The sequence below is a fragment of the Mytilus trossulus genome, chromosome 2, assembly GCF_036588685.1.
Source record: "Mytilus trossulus isolate FHL-02 chromosome 2, PNRI_Mtr1.1.1.hap1, whole genome shotgun sequence".
In the NCBI taxonomy this organism is placed as follows: Eukaryota; Metazoa; Mollusca; class Bivalvia; order Mytilida; family Mytilidae; genus Mytilus; species Mytilus trossulus.
The window spans coordinates 24,171,101-24,186,262 of record NC_086374.1 but is presented as its reverse complement, the minus strand read 5'-3'; the positions used below and the strand labels follow the sequence as shown (position 1 = coordinate 24,186,262).

The 15,162-nt window shown below is 32.1% G+C and overlaps 1 protein-coding gene across 3 annotated transcripts in view; it reads left to right on the top strand.

Annotated features, from left to right (window-relative positions):
- Nucleotides 1-15,162, top strand: part of LOC134706800 (ATP-binding cassette sub-family A member 2-like) — a 77,214-nt gene that overhangs the window by 39,020 nt on the left and 23,032 nt on the right. For all 3 annotated transcript variants that reach the window (XM_063566091.1, XM_063566093.1, XM_063566092.1), the window contains exons 29-40: nt 149-442; nt 1,490-1,717; nt 2,157-2,768; nt 3,326-3,533; nt 3,994-4,099; nt 4,334-4,448; nt 5,059-5,119; nt 5,934-6,108; nt 7,293-7,408; nt 7,745-7,892; nt 8,526-8,649; nt 11,633-11,765. In XM_063566091.1, coding sequence (XP_063422161.1) covers nt 149-442; nt 1,490-1,717; nt 2,157-2,768; nt 3,326-3,533; nt 3,994-4,099; nt 4,334-4,448; nt 5,059-5,119; nt 5,934-6,108; nt 7,293-7,408; nt 7,745-7,892; nt 8,526-8,649; nt 11,633-11,765 — 2,320 coding nt within the window. The remainder of the gene's footprint in view (nt 1-148; nt 443-1,489; nt 1,718-2,156; nt 2,769-3,325; nt 3,534-3,993; nt 4,100-4,333; nt 4,449-5,058; nt 5,120-5,933; nt 6,109-7,292; nt 7,409-7,744; nt 7,893-8,525; nt 8,650-11,632; nt 11,766-15,162) is intronic.

Genomic DNA, 15,162 nt, shown 5'->3' with positions numbered 1-15,162 from the left:
TCCTTTATAGTATGACAAAAAAAGTATTGAACAAGAGATGAAGACTGTGCATCGAGATGGCCTCACTAAGGGTTTGTGTCATAAAGTAAAGTTTGGGATCATACTTAAGTTTTAAAAAATGGTAAAAGAGAAATTTTGTACTTTTCAGACATTCTTTCTGACTGCAGTGATAACCAACCAGAATCATTATCCAGTAAATGTAACATAGATGAAGTAACATCATTTATCCAGAAATATGTAACAACAGCTTATCTTAAATCAGAATCCAACAGAGAGTTCCATTATATATTACCCTATGATGAAGCTAAGAAAGGAAACTTTGACAAGTTATTCTCAATGTTAGATGAGAATTTAAATAATTTACATATATCTAGTTATGGTGTTATGGATATGACCTTGGAAGAAGTATTTCTGAAGGTTACAGAAATGGCTGAGGAGGAAGGTAATTAAAGTATACAGTATTTCTCATCTTACATTTATTTAGTTTCATGCTTTTATAAAAGAAATTTAATGTCAATAACTGTGATAAAATAAACATGAAATAAATATCAATGGTAAAAGAAGTCCACTAGAAATAATTATAATCAAGAAGTTTTTTATTAGCTCACCTGGCCCGAAGGGCCAAGTGAGCTTTTCCCATCACTTGGCGTCCGGCGTCCGGCGTCGTCGTCCGTCGTCGTTAGCTTTTAGAAAAATCTTCTCCTCTGAAACTACTGGGCCAAATTAAACCAAACTTGGCCACAATCATAATTGGAGTATCTAGTTTAAAAAATGTGTGGCGTGACCCGGTCAACAAACCAAGATGGCCTCCACGGCTAAAAATAGAACATAGGGGTAAAATGCAGTTTTTGGCTTATAACTCAAAAACCAAAGCATTTAGAGCAAATCTGACATGGGGGTTTAATTGTTTATCAGGTCAAGATCTATCTGCCCTGATATTTTCAGACGAATCGGACAACCCTTTGTTGGGTTGCTGCCCCTGAATTGGTAATTTTAAGGAAATTTTGCTGTTTTTTGTTATTATCTTGAATATTATTATAGATAGAGATAAACTGTAAACATCAATAATGTTCAGCAAAGTAGGATTGACAAATAAGTCAACATAACCAAAATGGTCAATTGACCCCCTAAGGAGTAATTGTCCTTTATAGTCAAATTTTAACACTTTTCATAAATTTGGTAAATTTTTATTAACATTTTCCACTGAAACTACTGGGCCAAGTTCATTATAGATAGAGATAATTGTAAGCAGCAAGACAGTTTATTACAGTAAGATTTACAAACACATCACCATCACCAAAACACAATTTTGTCATGAATCCATCTGCTTCCTTTGTTTAATATTCACATAAACCAAGGTGAGCGACACAGGCTCTTAAGAGCCTCTAGTATTAGAAAATCTAGACAAAAGTTGATCCAATAAGCTTTACAAACATACCTTATTCATTATTTCAAAGGATATCTTCATTTTATCGCATTTATTTCATAGCTGCTAGAAAAGAAGATAGTCGAGATGAAACAGCTCCTTCTAGTGATACACATCATGAGACCCGGAATGATTTGCCTTCCAACATATCAGAACCCCATAGTGAATTAGAACTGGGTGATATATCAAATTTAAGTAGACGTGATAGTGACATTTCTGAGGATTTAACACCCCCATTAGGCCAAAGGAATGATGGATATAGTCGTCTAGTTAATATGGATGAAGATAATGGTAATTAGTCTAATTGATTTAAAACTGGAACATTTTAAGTAAAACTGGGTCAGTATCTGTTTTCATAGTTGAAACATGTGATATGAATGGACAAACTACACAATTTGAATGATATTAATATTTAATATACCGTATAGCGGGTTATTTTCGCGGGGTGCAAATTTTCGCTTATTTTCCCGGATAGAACAAAATCGTCAAAATAAATTCCGCCAAATTAAAGTTGTTTTTACAAAGGTATTAATAAAAGTTTTTAATCCGCCAAAATTATAACCACCAAAATAATAACCGCCAAAATATTTCGTATACCTTGGTCAATTAAAATCGCGAAATTTTACACCCACGAAAATAACCCGCTATACGGTATTACAAATGAAATTAATTGATATGTTATATGAGTTGATTTTTGTCCACTGTTTTAAATATTGATTTGATGTTTCAGATATTTTGGGAGGAAAGTTACGTCAGTTTGAAGGGAAAGGAAGTTATCAGCTAACCAAAAATTGGTTAAGACTGAATCAGTTCCGAGCAGTGATTGTCAAGCGCTTTCGCTATATAACTCGAAATGGCAGAGGATTATTTTCACAGATATTGCTTCCTGCTTTGTTTGTTTCCATAGCAATGACAGTTGCATTGTCAGCTCCCAAAGTAGATGATGCACCACAAATAGTGCTGGACACATCACAGTATTATAACCTAACCCAGCCTAAGGGAAATTTCATTCCATTTGCAATAGAGAACATTCAAAACTTTAACCAATTAACACATGTATTACATACTGATGCAGGACCACATGTTCTTGCAAATACATTCCGCTTAGCTTCAGGTGTTGGATCAATTTGTCTGCTAAAATCTGCATATAACAGTACATTTGATTATGATGTGAAGAGTATAAATGTTAGTATGGAAGACTTTAATCTCTTGAGGAAATATTACATCCCTGAATGTGGAGATGCATTTGTGTCAGGGATACATTTGAAATCTTATGTGCCTCAAGTACCAATTGTTGGAAAGGATGTTATGAACAGTGAATCACATTTAACAGAGATAAAAGGTAATTTACACTGAATAACATTATTTTAACTGTCTTATCTCTATATGGCTTTAGATATTTATTATTATTTTTATATATTAACCTTAATAAAAATTAAAATGATTCATACAGTTGAAGCAGAAAACAATATCTCAATAGTCAGGTCTAAATGTGGTTTAGATTAAAAAGTGAACAAAAAAACTTTTGATGAAGAAATTGAAATAAGGATTAGATTGATAAAATTGATAAATTAAAATGTTGTATTATAAAAGTCAGATATGTTTACTGTACTAATGTCTTTGATAGATATAAGAAGATGTGGAATGAGTGCCAATGAGGCAACTCTCCATCCAAGTCACAATTTATAAAAGCAAACCATTATAGGTCAAAATACTAATGTCTTTAAACCTGCCTTAATATGTATAGTTAATTTTAAGTTTTGATAAAATGATAGTTCATGTTCAAGTTACATATATTTTCCTATTCATGTCCTATATATTTCCATTAATATTCTCTAGTTTTAGATGCAATATTATGTAAGAACAAAATATCGTCATTGTATATACTTTATTATTTAGCTACATCACACAAAACAGCACATGTTCCTTACTACCCAAAATGCAGTTGTGCCAAAGACTCTTCTGGATTCATATGTGATTCTGAGGATACTTATACTAGGCCTCCACAGTTCCAAGTGGTCACACATGATTATATACAGAACATTACTGGATCAAATACAGAGGAATTCATCTTATATACTCAGGATGCCTTGTATAGATTACATAGGTATGTGTGAGGGGCTAACCTGTAATCAAATTGTTATTTAGATCATTTTGTGCATATTGCATGTTCTTTTAATGTAAAAATTCATTGTGATTCCACCAGGGGCTAATTTCATAAAAAAAATCTTTCAACAGAAATACAATGACCTTCATTTGACCCTTAACATTTGGTATTACCTTCATTTGAATACACTTAAAAAGCACAACAAATGGATTGCAAAGTCTTGGAGAGGCTGTTTAAAAATTTAAAGTAAAGGTTGATGTTATCTTTTGAGTTAGGATGGTTTTTTTTTGTAAATTGATAAAAAAAAAAAAAAAATATTTGAATGAGATATGAGCATAGATCAAAGCAAGCAACAAAGCATAATGTTATAAAATTCAAGCAGAATACAAACATCATACACACAGTTCATTAAAGAATCACTCATTGTTACCCAATAAATAATAAAACATTTTTATGACAGATATGGTGCCTTTTCATTTGGAACTAACAGAAGTTTTATCCCCAAAGATTTTGGAAAGAAGTCTCCAACTTTGTTTAGGAAGGTAGCTGTTAAAAATGCAGCACAGGTGAGAATAAAGCTGTTTTAGGAATAAATAGATTTGAAGCTAAACATCTTACAAAAAACTTTGTATTTAGTAAAGTGATAATGTAACATTAACCAACAATTTGAATTTGAATTTTTCTAAATATTAAAAGTAACTTGACTTTATCTAAATATTGAAAATTATTCCAAGATTCTCAGAATATATATAATCATTTTAAGGGCATTTTTTCACATGTGGATTTTTTTTTTATTGCAGGCAAGATACAACCATAAAGGATATCATTCTGTGGCTGTGTACATTAATGCCCTGAACAATGCCATACTGAGAGCCAATCTAGACCCTAAAACAAAAGGCAACCCAGCAGCTTATGGTCAGTAGAATTCTCTGTTGTTACATTTAGGCTTCGTCAGAGTTTATGTTCTTTAATTTAATGTTAGTGATTCCTAAGAATATAAAGCCATATTTTGTATTTTCATTCAAATAATGTATAACATTAAATAAGAGTTATTTTACTAACTGCATTATATTATTTGACCTAATATTATATATAAGCTGCGTTTGATAGAAATCAACATTATGTAAATGCCAAATACATATAAATGTATAAGAATTTGGTAGTTTTTTGTAGGGTTCTTACAAAGACTCAATTTTTGAACAGTTACACACTTTGTGTGGTGATTATTTCTACTCGAAATAGGTTAACAATTGTATTGATTTTCATTTGCACAAGGTCGATTTCTATCCAAGGCAGCCCATATAATATTAATCAGATCTGAAATCACACAGGAAGTCACCAACTAGATATTCTGAAATATACTTGATCATTCACTTCAAATAACTTAAATTGTTCACATATTGTGTTGCTGCTATTGTTTACAATAACGTTATAATTATATTCATCTAGGTATAACTGTCAATAATGTTATAATTATATACATCTAGGTATAACTGTCAATAATGTTATAATTATATACATCTAGGTATAACTGTCATCAACCATCCATTCAACAAGACAAACAACAAGCTCAACTTAGATTTTATGTAAGTTACTTAAAGCATTAAATTTTACAGGTACTTTGGAGATCAAATTTTATTTGAACACTAATATGGATTACCCTGTACAAAATGTTTTCTTCATTTTCACTGAGTGTGTGGGCTTGTTCTGTATATCATTTTCATTGATAAGTAAAAGATTATAAAGATTTAGAAAAAATGTTTGCAGTTATACTGTATCTATTGTCATTTGTCTATTGACCACACTCATTTGATTTCTGATGTCATGCTCTGTATGCAATACAAATGTCAAACTTTATCATCATTCTTGTTATGACGTCATGCTTGGTATGCGATACAGGTTTTGGTATGCGTTACAGGTTTAAGTATGTGATATGGATTTAGCTATGCGATACAGGTTTTGGTATGCGATACAGGTTTAAGTATGTGATATGGATTTAGCTATGCGATACAGGTTTTGGTATGTGATACAGGTTTTGGTATGCGATACAGGTTTAAGTATGTGATATGGATTAAGCTTTGCGATACAGGTTTTGGTATGTGATATGGATTTAGCTATGCAATGCTGGGTATGCAATACAGATTGTAAAAAATAACCTTTATAAGAAAATAAAATTACTGTATTTTGTACTAATGATAATGTATATAAAATACTATACTTTAGTAGTGAAATCTTCTAAGATTAAAAACAATTATTGTTATACATCTAAATGAAAACTATTTGAAAAAAGCTATAGTGAGAACCATTCTTTAGTAAGCAGGTATAATAATGTCTCTCAAAATAAAATGTTACACCTTTGACTTTTCTACATTATATCATTATGTTATCTTTTTGATACAGATTACAAGGTTCAGATGTATTGATCTCAATATTTGTTATCATCGCTATGTCCTTTGTGCCTGCCAGTTTTGTTGTCTTCCTTGTGTATGAAAGATCCATTAAAGCCAAGCATCTACAGTTTGTTAGTGGGATGGATCCAGTTGTTTATTGGATAGCTAATTATGTATGGGATATGGTACGTTTCCTGGTATAAGTATATCAAAATCTGTAAAAATGAACAAATTGTAAACAAATTTATATGCACAGAATTTGTTTTCTCCTTTATAAAAATCAGGAGGTGAAGTAGAGTGGGGTGCGGTGCACATATTCGACTGGGACACAATTTCGCAGTTTTATGATTTTGAGGTGTAATAACTTCCAAGGACGGCTGAAATGGAAGAAATATACTGGTAAATCATATTTTTATAACAAATATGATTATTGTTCAAACTGAGACAAAATTGCGGCACCAACCAAAAAGGACTGAAAAACGGACAACGATTTTCGGCAAATTTCCTGAATAAAAAACACGATTTCAAAAAAGCATTTCTAAGTGATTCTTGAAGCAATGCCCTAATGTTCAGTTCTTTACACCTTTGAAGTGTCTGCTATTCATCTATAAAGAAATTGATTTGATAAATAATGTTTAAAGCTGAGGTTATTTGGTTTTAAATCATGTGTAAAAACAGCGAATATATGTTTTCCATTGACAAAACATCAAGAAATTTCAAACCCACTTTAATCTAACTTTTCAGATGATTATTTTCAAACAAACACCTTTTCAAGCTTAAAAAAATTTTGCATTTGAAGTTATCTTCATATAGAAATATCAATTTACTTCAAAAACATTTAGACCTGAACATAAACTTTAGGAATTATGGAAAGATGTGGCATAAATGAGCACCCCATTCTATGATTTCCAATGAGACAATTATCCACCAAATTTCAAATGAAGTAGATGTAAGCAATTATAGGCAACTGCAAAGCCTTCAACAATGAGAAAAAACCCATTTTGCCTATTCTAGCAAGTAACCATGATTTATTTTTGCCCTTTTCTAATTTTGTTTAGTTGAAAAAGTATAAATGGCTATCAATGTTTTTCATATTCATGGCAATTTATATTCACATTATTTGTCTGATTTCTGCATACATTTAAAAGTTGAAAAAAGATTTAATATATCTTCACATGAATAATTGCTCTATTGTCCTCACTACTGAAAGATTTTTTTATGATCAAGATAGAAAATGATTTTTTTTCTATTATTGATCATGAGCTTTTTTACACTGTTTTCTATGCTTTCAGGAAAGAAAAGAAAATGTAGAATTGGTGGTGTGCATTTGTACATAATTTTATTATTGTTTTTTATTTTTTCCCCCCAGTGTAACTACATAATACCAGCTGTGTGTATTGTGACTATACTGCTGATCTTCCAGATACCTGCCTATACAACTACCAGTAACTTCCCTGCTGTGGTTTCTCTTTTCTTGTTATATGGGTACGTTGTATGTGTGTAAGACTTAATATATCATCAAATTTTCCAATCAATTATACAGTTCGATAATACATAAACAAAAAGTTTGAATTTCCTTTTACAAATGAGTTCCTATGTTTAATATCTGATCTATGAGACTTGTTGTCATGTTTGAAATCGTCCCAACACATTTATGTGGCTAATGACCATTTATTTTAAACAAAATAGTTACTTATGAAAACATTTTGTTAACCCATTTCATTCCACAAAAGCAACACTTTTCTGTATAATCAATACATCAGGCAAAATTGAAAAAAAGATAATTCTTTTAAATTGTCTGTACTTGATGTTATTTTGCAGTTGGTCCATTACCCCAGTAATGTATCCAGCCTCATTCTGGTTCAAGGAGCCAAGTACTGCATATATCTGGCTGATAGTGATCAACTTATTTACTGGAATTACATGCATTGTATGTAGCTTTCTGCTGGAAATCTTCTCATACGACAAGGTAATGTATAACAGTATCATTCATATGATTCTCTGTCATTTTGTTGTATATCCACAATTAAGAAGGGGAGGCAAGTCATAGGTGTACATTTCTCTGTGTCAGGAGTTTCATGTGAAAAGCCAATTATCTAGGAGAACAAACATCAAAATGAATAGCCAATTTCACCTTTATTATATCCCTGCTTTAAAAAAGGGGGGGTATACTGTTTTACCTCTGTCTGTCCTTCCATCAGTCCGTCAGTCCATCCTTCCATCAGTCCGTCAGTCAGTCTGTCCGTCCCATGAATATTTTTCGTCGCATTTTCTCAGGAACTACAATACAAGGATTTCTGAAATTTGGTTTCAGGATTTATATAAGTCAGCTATACCGTGTGATGCGTTTTCAGATTCATCACTCGACAACTTCCTGTTTACCGAACACTTGCATATTTTTAAACTATTAATATTATCCACTTGCGGCTTGGGTATCATCAGTGAGCAGTAGCTTGCAGTTTCACTTGTTTGAATCTTGGATATTTATTAGACAAATTTTTTTGTAAGATAGACTACTGAGTAACTCTTTTTAAATCAAATAAGGTTATTATAGTTTTTATTCATTTTGTGAGTGGTAGCCACAATACATTTTGTATTTCAGGACTTAGAAAAGGTCCATGTTATTCTTAAAGATGTCTTCCTGATATTTCCCAACTATTGTTTAGGACGTGGTTTAATGGATATAGCCTTCAATGAATATAAAAATGAATTCTACTTCAAAACTGGTAAATATTATTATAAAGTATATATAACTTGTTGTACTATCAACCCTGGTTTAGTAAAGCAGCACATATTTAGTGATTGTTGTGTTTGTTTATACTTACATCCATCCATCTCCACTGAGTTTTACATAATCTTTAGAATCTGATTCCATGGTGATCTTCTTATTTGACTGTTTGATTGAATTGATTTTGGGTATTCACATAGCAAATCATGAACTTTGCTTAATCTATACAATTGAGGGGATATGATTTTAAAACATTGTTTAATTTATATATTTATATTCCCAAAGAGAGAGAGGGTGCAATCAAAATTGTTGAAGGCATAACAAATTTCATTTTCCATTTTAGTAATTAACCTATTTACATAGTTTTCTAATGGTTAGGCCTCCTTCTCCTATTCTACAAGTAATAAATCAACTGTCTTTGGTGTATGGATGATTGTTGGATATCTGTCTTGGTCTTCAATAAGTTTTCTTGGTCATGTCTGTTTCTAAGATATTTTAAGCAATAAGCCAAAGGTTATATGGTGTATAGAATGATTGTAAGCTGTTATTATAAAATAAAAGAAGATGTGGTATGATTGCCAATGAGACAACTCTCCTCAGAAGACCAAAACGACACAAAAATTAACAACTATTGGTCACTGTATGGCCTTCAACAATAAGCAAAGGCTATACCACATGGTCAGCTATAAAAGGCCCCGAAATGTTAATGTAAAACAATACAAACGAGGAAACTTATGTCAATCTGGCAGGCAGGATGCATACTACCTTAAATTCATTTTCATAGTTCACTAGTTTTTGTAATAACTTTTTATACGACCGCAAAATTTGAAAAAAATTTCCTCCTATATTGCTATCACGTTGGCGTCGTCGTCTGCGTCGTTGTCGTCGTCGTCCGAATACTTTTAGTTTTCGCACTCTTACTTTAGTAAAAGTGAATAGAAATCTATGAAATTTTAACACAAGGTATATGACCATAAAAGGAAGGTTGGTATTGATTTTGGGAGTTTTGGTCCCAACATTTTAGGAATTAGGGGCCAAAAAGGGCCCAAATAAGCATTTTCTTGGTTTTCCCACTATAACTTTAGTTTAAGTTAATAGAAATCTATGAAATTTTGACACAAGGTTTATGACCACAAAAGAAAGGTTGGGATTGATTTTTGGAGTTTTGGTTTCAACAGTTTAGGAATTAGGGGCCAAAAAAGGGCCCAAATAAGCATTATTCTTGGTTTTCGCACAATAACTTTAGTTTAAGTATATAGAAATCAATGAAATTTTGACACAATGTTTATGACCACAAACGGAAGGTTGGTATTGATTTTGGGAGTTTAGGTCCCAACAGTTTAGGAATTAGGGGCCAAAAAGGGACCCAAATAAGTATTTTTCTTGGTTTTCGCAACATAACTTTAGTATAAGTAAATAGAAATCTATGAAATTTAAACACAAGGTTTATGACCATAAAAGGAAGGTTGGTATTGATTTTGGGAGTTTTGGTCCCGACAGTTTAGGAATAAGGGACCCAAAGGGTCCAAAATTAAACTTTGTTTGATTTCATCAATATTGAATAATTGGGGTTCTTTGATATGCCGAATCTAACTGTGTATGTAGATTCTTACCTTTTGGTCCCGTTTTCAAATTGGTCTACATTAAGGTCCAAAGGGTCCAAAATTAAACTTAGTTTGATTTTGACAAAATATGAATCGGTTGGGTTCTTTCATATGCTGAATCTAAAAATGTACTTAGATTCTTGATTATTGGCCCAGTTTTCAAGTTGGTCCAAATTGGGGTCCAAAATTAAACTTTGTTTGATTTCATCAAAAATTTAATAAATGGGGTTCTTTGATATGCCAAATCTAACTGTGTATGTAGATTCTTTATTTTTGGTCCTGTTTTCAAATTGGTCTACATTAAAGTCCAAAGGGTCCAAAATTAAACTTAGTTTGATTTTAACAAAAATTGAAATCTTTGGGTTCTTTGATATGCTGAATCCAAACATGTACTTAGATTTTTGATTATGGGCCCAGTTTTCAAGTTGGTCCAAATCAGGATCTAAAATTATTATATTAAGTATTGTGCAATAGCAAGTCTTTTCAATTGCACAGTATTGCGCAATGGCAAGAAATATCTAATTGCACAATATTGTGAAATAGCAAAATTTTTTTTAATTTGAGTTATCTTTCTTTGTCCAGAATAGTAAGCAAGAAATATCTAATTGCAAAATATTGTGCAATAGCAAGAATTTTTTTTGATTGGAGTTATCTTTCTTTGTCCAGAATCAACTTAAATCTTTGTTATATACAATATACAATGTATATTCACTTTTTACTACCAACTGATAAATTAAAATAATCTTTACCATTCAGTGATAACAAGCAGTATTTTTACATCTTAATATTTTATGATGTATTTAAATGAGTAGTTATTGTTGCAAACTCCATTAGAAATTTTAATTGAGATTAGTTTTGGAATAAGGGAAAGGGGGATGTGATTAAAAAAATTGGGTTCAATTTTTCTCATTTGAAATTTCATAAATAAAAAAAAAATTTCTTCAAACATTTTTTTGAGAGGATTAATATTCAACAGCATAGTGAATTGCTCTAAGAGAAAACAAAAATTTTAAGTTCATTAGAACACATTCATTCTGTGTCAGAAACCTATGCTGTGTCAACTATTTAATCACAATCCAAATTTAGAGCTGAATCCAGCTTGAATGTTGTGTCCATACTTGCCCCAACCGTTCAGGGTTCAACCTCTGCGGTCGTATAAAGCTACGCCCTGCGGAGCATCTGGTTTTTCTCAGATACAATTAGCCGGTCAGTCATATTTGATACATAGAAGATATTAAGGTGTAATGTCCATCTAACAAATTCCATATTTTCATGGCTAATAGATAAATTATATAATTCAGGCACTATCAGAAAAGCAAATGATACATATCAGCATGTGCACACTTGTTTAATATTTATATTAAATATTGTTTACAGGTCAGTATGACTTGATGAAGTCACCTTTGACCTGGGAAATCACTGGTAGAAATTTGCTTGCTATGGCAGTTGTTGGAATTTGTTTCTTTCTATTGACATTGTTGTGTGAATTCAGGTTTTTCATCAAAAGAAGGTAGGAACTTGTTGTTATTTTAACTGTTATTTAAGTGTCAACTTTTATAGGCAAAATTTGTCATATTTGCACTAAATTTAGGCCTTCGTTAGTCACGTTTGTAAGTTGGGTCACAATGCATTTTAGTTGCACCTGCTTACAATCTATTCGTCAGTTTTTCAACAATGTTTAAGTGCTACTTCTACATTATTGTTTGAGCTGGAATAAATTTTTCCATAGCAGCTAAATCATAAATTTTAATGTATATAACACATTATCATGAACATCAGAAAATCACTATTTTGTAAAATATTAGTTTATTTTTGCACAAATCTGAATGTTTTTAGATTAGTGTGAGGGTCTTAGTTTTCTAAGAGTGAACAATAATCATTTAACATATTTATACCACCGCTTTAAAAAAGGGGGGTATACTGTTTTACCTCTGTCTGTCCTTCCGTCAGTCCTTCAGTCCGTCCGTCCCATGAATATTTTTCGTCACATTTTTCTCAGGAACTACAATACAAGGATTTCTGAAATTTGGTTTCAGGGTTTATCTAAGTCAGCTATACCGTGTGATGCGTTTTCAGATTCATCACTTGACAACTTCCTGTTTACCTAACACTTGTATGATTTCACACATGATAGCCAAGTTGAAAATTTTTGTCACATTTTTCTCAGGAACTACAGTACAAGGATTTCTGAAATTTGGTTTCAGGATTTATATAAGTCAGCTATACCGTGTGAAGCGTTTTCAGATTGATCACTTGACAACTTCCTGTTTACCGAACACTTGTATGATTTTACACATGATAGCCAAGTTGAAAATTTTCGTCACATTTTTCTCAGGAACTACAATACAAGGATTTCTGAAATTTGGTTTCAGGATTTATTTAAGTCAGCTATACCGTGTGATGCGTTTTTAGATTCATCACTTGACAACTTCCTGTTTACCGAACACTTGCATATTTTTACACTTTTAATATTATCCACTTGCGGCGGGGTATCATCATTGAGCAGTAGCTCACAGTTTCACTTGTTTTTAGCTCACCTGGCCCAAAGGGCCAAGTGAGCTTTTCTCATCACTTGGCGTCCGGCGTCCGGCGTCGTCGTCGTCCGTCGTCGTCGTCCTGCGTTAACTTTTACAAAAATCTTCTCCTCTGAAACTACTAGGCCAAATTTAACCAAACTTGGCCACAATCATCATTGGGGTATCTAGTTTAAAAATTGTGTCCGGTGACCCCGCCAACTAACCAAGATGGCCGCCATGGCTATAAATAGAACATAGGGGTAAAATGCAGTTTTTGGCTTATAACTCAAAAACCAAAGCATTTAGGGCAAATCTGACATGGGGTAATATTGTTAATCAGGTTAAGATCTATCTGCCCTGAAATTTTCAGATGAATCTGACATTCCGTTGTTAGGTTGCTGCCCCTGAATTGGTAATTTTAAGGAAATTTTGTTGTTTTGGGTTATTATCTTGAATATTATTTTAGATAGAGATAAACTGTAAAAAGCAATAATGTTCAGCAAAGTAAGATCTACAAATAAGTCAACATGACCAAAATGATCAGTTGACCACTTTAGGAGTTATTGCCCTTTATAGTCAATTTTTAACCATTTTTCGTAAATCTTAGTAATCTTTTAGAAAAATCTTCTCCTCTGAAACTGTTTATTTTATTTGAAATTATTTGAAACTTGGCCACAATCATCATTGGGGTATCTAGTTTAAAAATTGTGTCCGGTGACCCCGCCAACTAACCAAGATGACCACCATGGCTATAAATAGAACATAGGGGTAAAATGCAGTTTTTGGCTTATAACTCAAAAACCAAAGCATTTAGAGCAAATCTGACATGGGGTTAAATTGTTAATCAGGTGAAGATCTATCTGCCCTGAAATTTTCAGATGAATTGGACAACCTGTTTTTGGGTTGCGGCCCCTGAATTGGTAATTTTAAGGAAATTTTGCTGTTTTTGGTTATTATATTGAATATTATTATAGATATAGGTAAACTGTAAACAGCAATAATGTTCAGCAAGGTCAGATTTACAAATAAGTCAACATGACCAAAATGGTCAGTTGACCTCTTTAGGAGTTATTGCCCTTTAAAGTCAATTTTTAACCATTTTTCGTAAATTTTATATATCTTTTACTAAAATCTTCTTCTCTAAAACTGCTGTGCCAAATTGATCCAAACTTGGCCACAATCATCTTTGGGGTTTCTTGTTTAAAAAATGTGTCCGGTGACCTGGCCATCAAACCAAGATGGCCGCCACGGCTAAAAATAGAACATAGGGGTAAAATGCAGTTTTTGGCTTATAACTCAAAAACCAAATAATTTAGAGAAAATCTGACATGAAGTAAAATTGTTAATCAGGTCAAGATCTATCTGCCCTGAAATTTTCAGATGAATTGGACAACCTGTTTTGGGGTTGCGGCCCCTGAATTGGTAATTTTAAGGAAATTTTGCTGTTTTTGGTTATTATATTGAATATTATTATAGATATAGGTAAACTGTGAACAGCAATAATGTTCAGCAAAGTAAGATCTACAAATAAGTCAACATGAACTAAATGGTCAATTGACCCCTGTAGGAGTTATTGACCTTTGTAGTCAATTTTCAATCTGCTTCCTTTGTTTAATATTCACATAGACCAAGGTGAGCGACACAGGCTCTTTAGAGCCTCTAGTTAAAAATTATGACCTAATTGCTTGCCAGAAGCATGGAAATTGAGTCTTAAATGATTGTATGATTGTCATACTCATAATGATACTCAACTTGCAATTCAACCAATCAAAACACTGGATTTGGAGGTTGGAGCACAAAAGAAAAGTAAAGAGTGAAGTTTTTACACAAAGAACCTTAGGATTATCTAAGTTGATGAATTATTTTCAAATTCTTCAGCCTGGTTTTAAAATTTAGCAGGTGTATAATTAGGCCTACTGATTTTGTACAAGTGCAGATTAAGGTGGAATTTCAGTCTGTTAATCACTGCTTTCATACATCAGAATCTTGCTTTAAAATTTATTTCTTAATTTAATGTTTCGACAATGTCACCTATGGAAATATTCTAATTTCCTGACAACTTTTGATTATGTTTATTTTTAATATTAAACATGAATTTATTCATTAGAAGGACAATATGTATGTATGCACAGCTTTTAAAATAACACATACAGAAATACTTACTTGTCACTTGAAACAGTAGCTGTAATAGTTTTTTCTTCTGAAAGTCCCTCAATTTTTAGGATTAAAAAAGAAAGAGTACTGTTTTATGCACAAATGTTTGTTTTGCAAAATTAGAATTTATATTTCTCTTCTCTATTTGATTAATTGTTTCTTAGAAACTGTTGATAGTCTTTCCTAGATTTTTTATCTTCCACATTTAATGTGTTAACATGTTATAGCTAATGGATG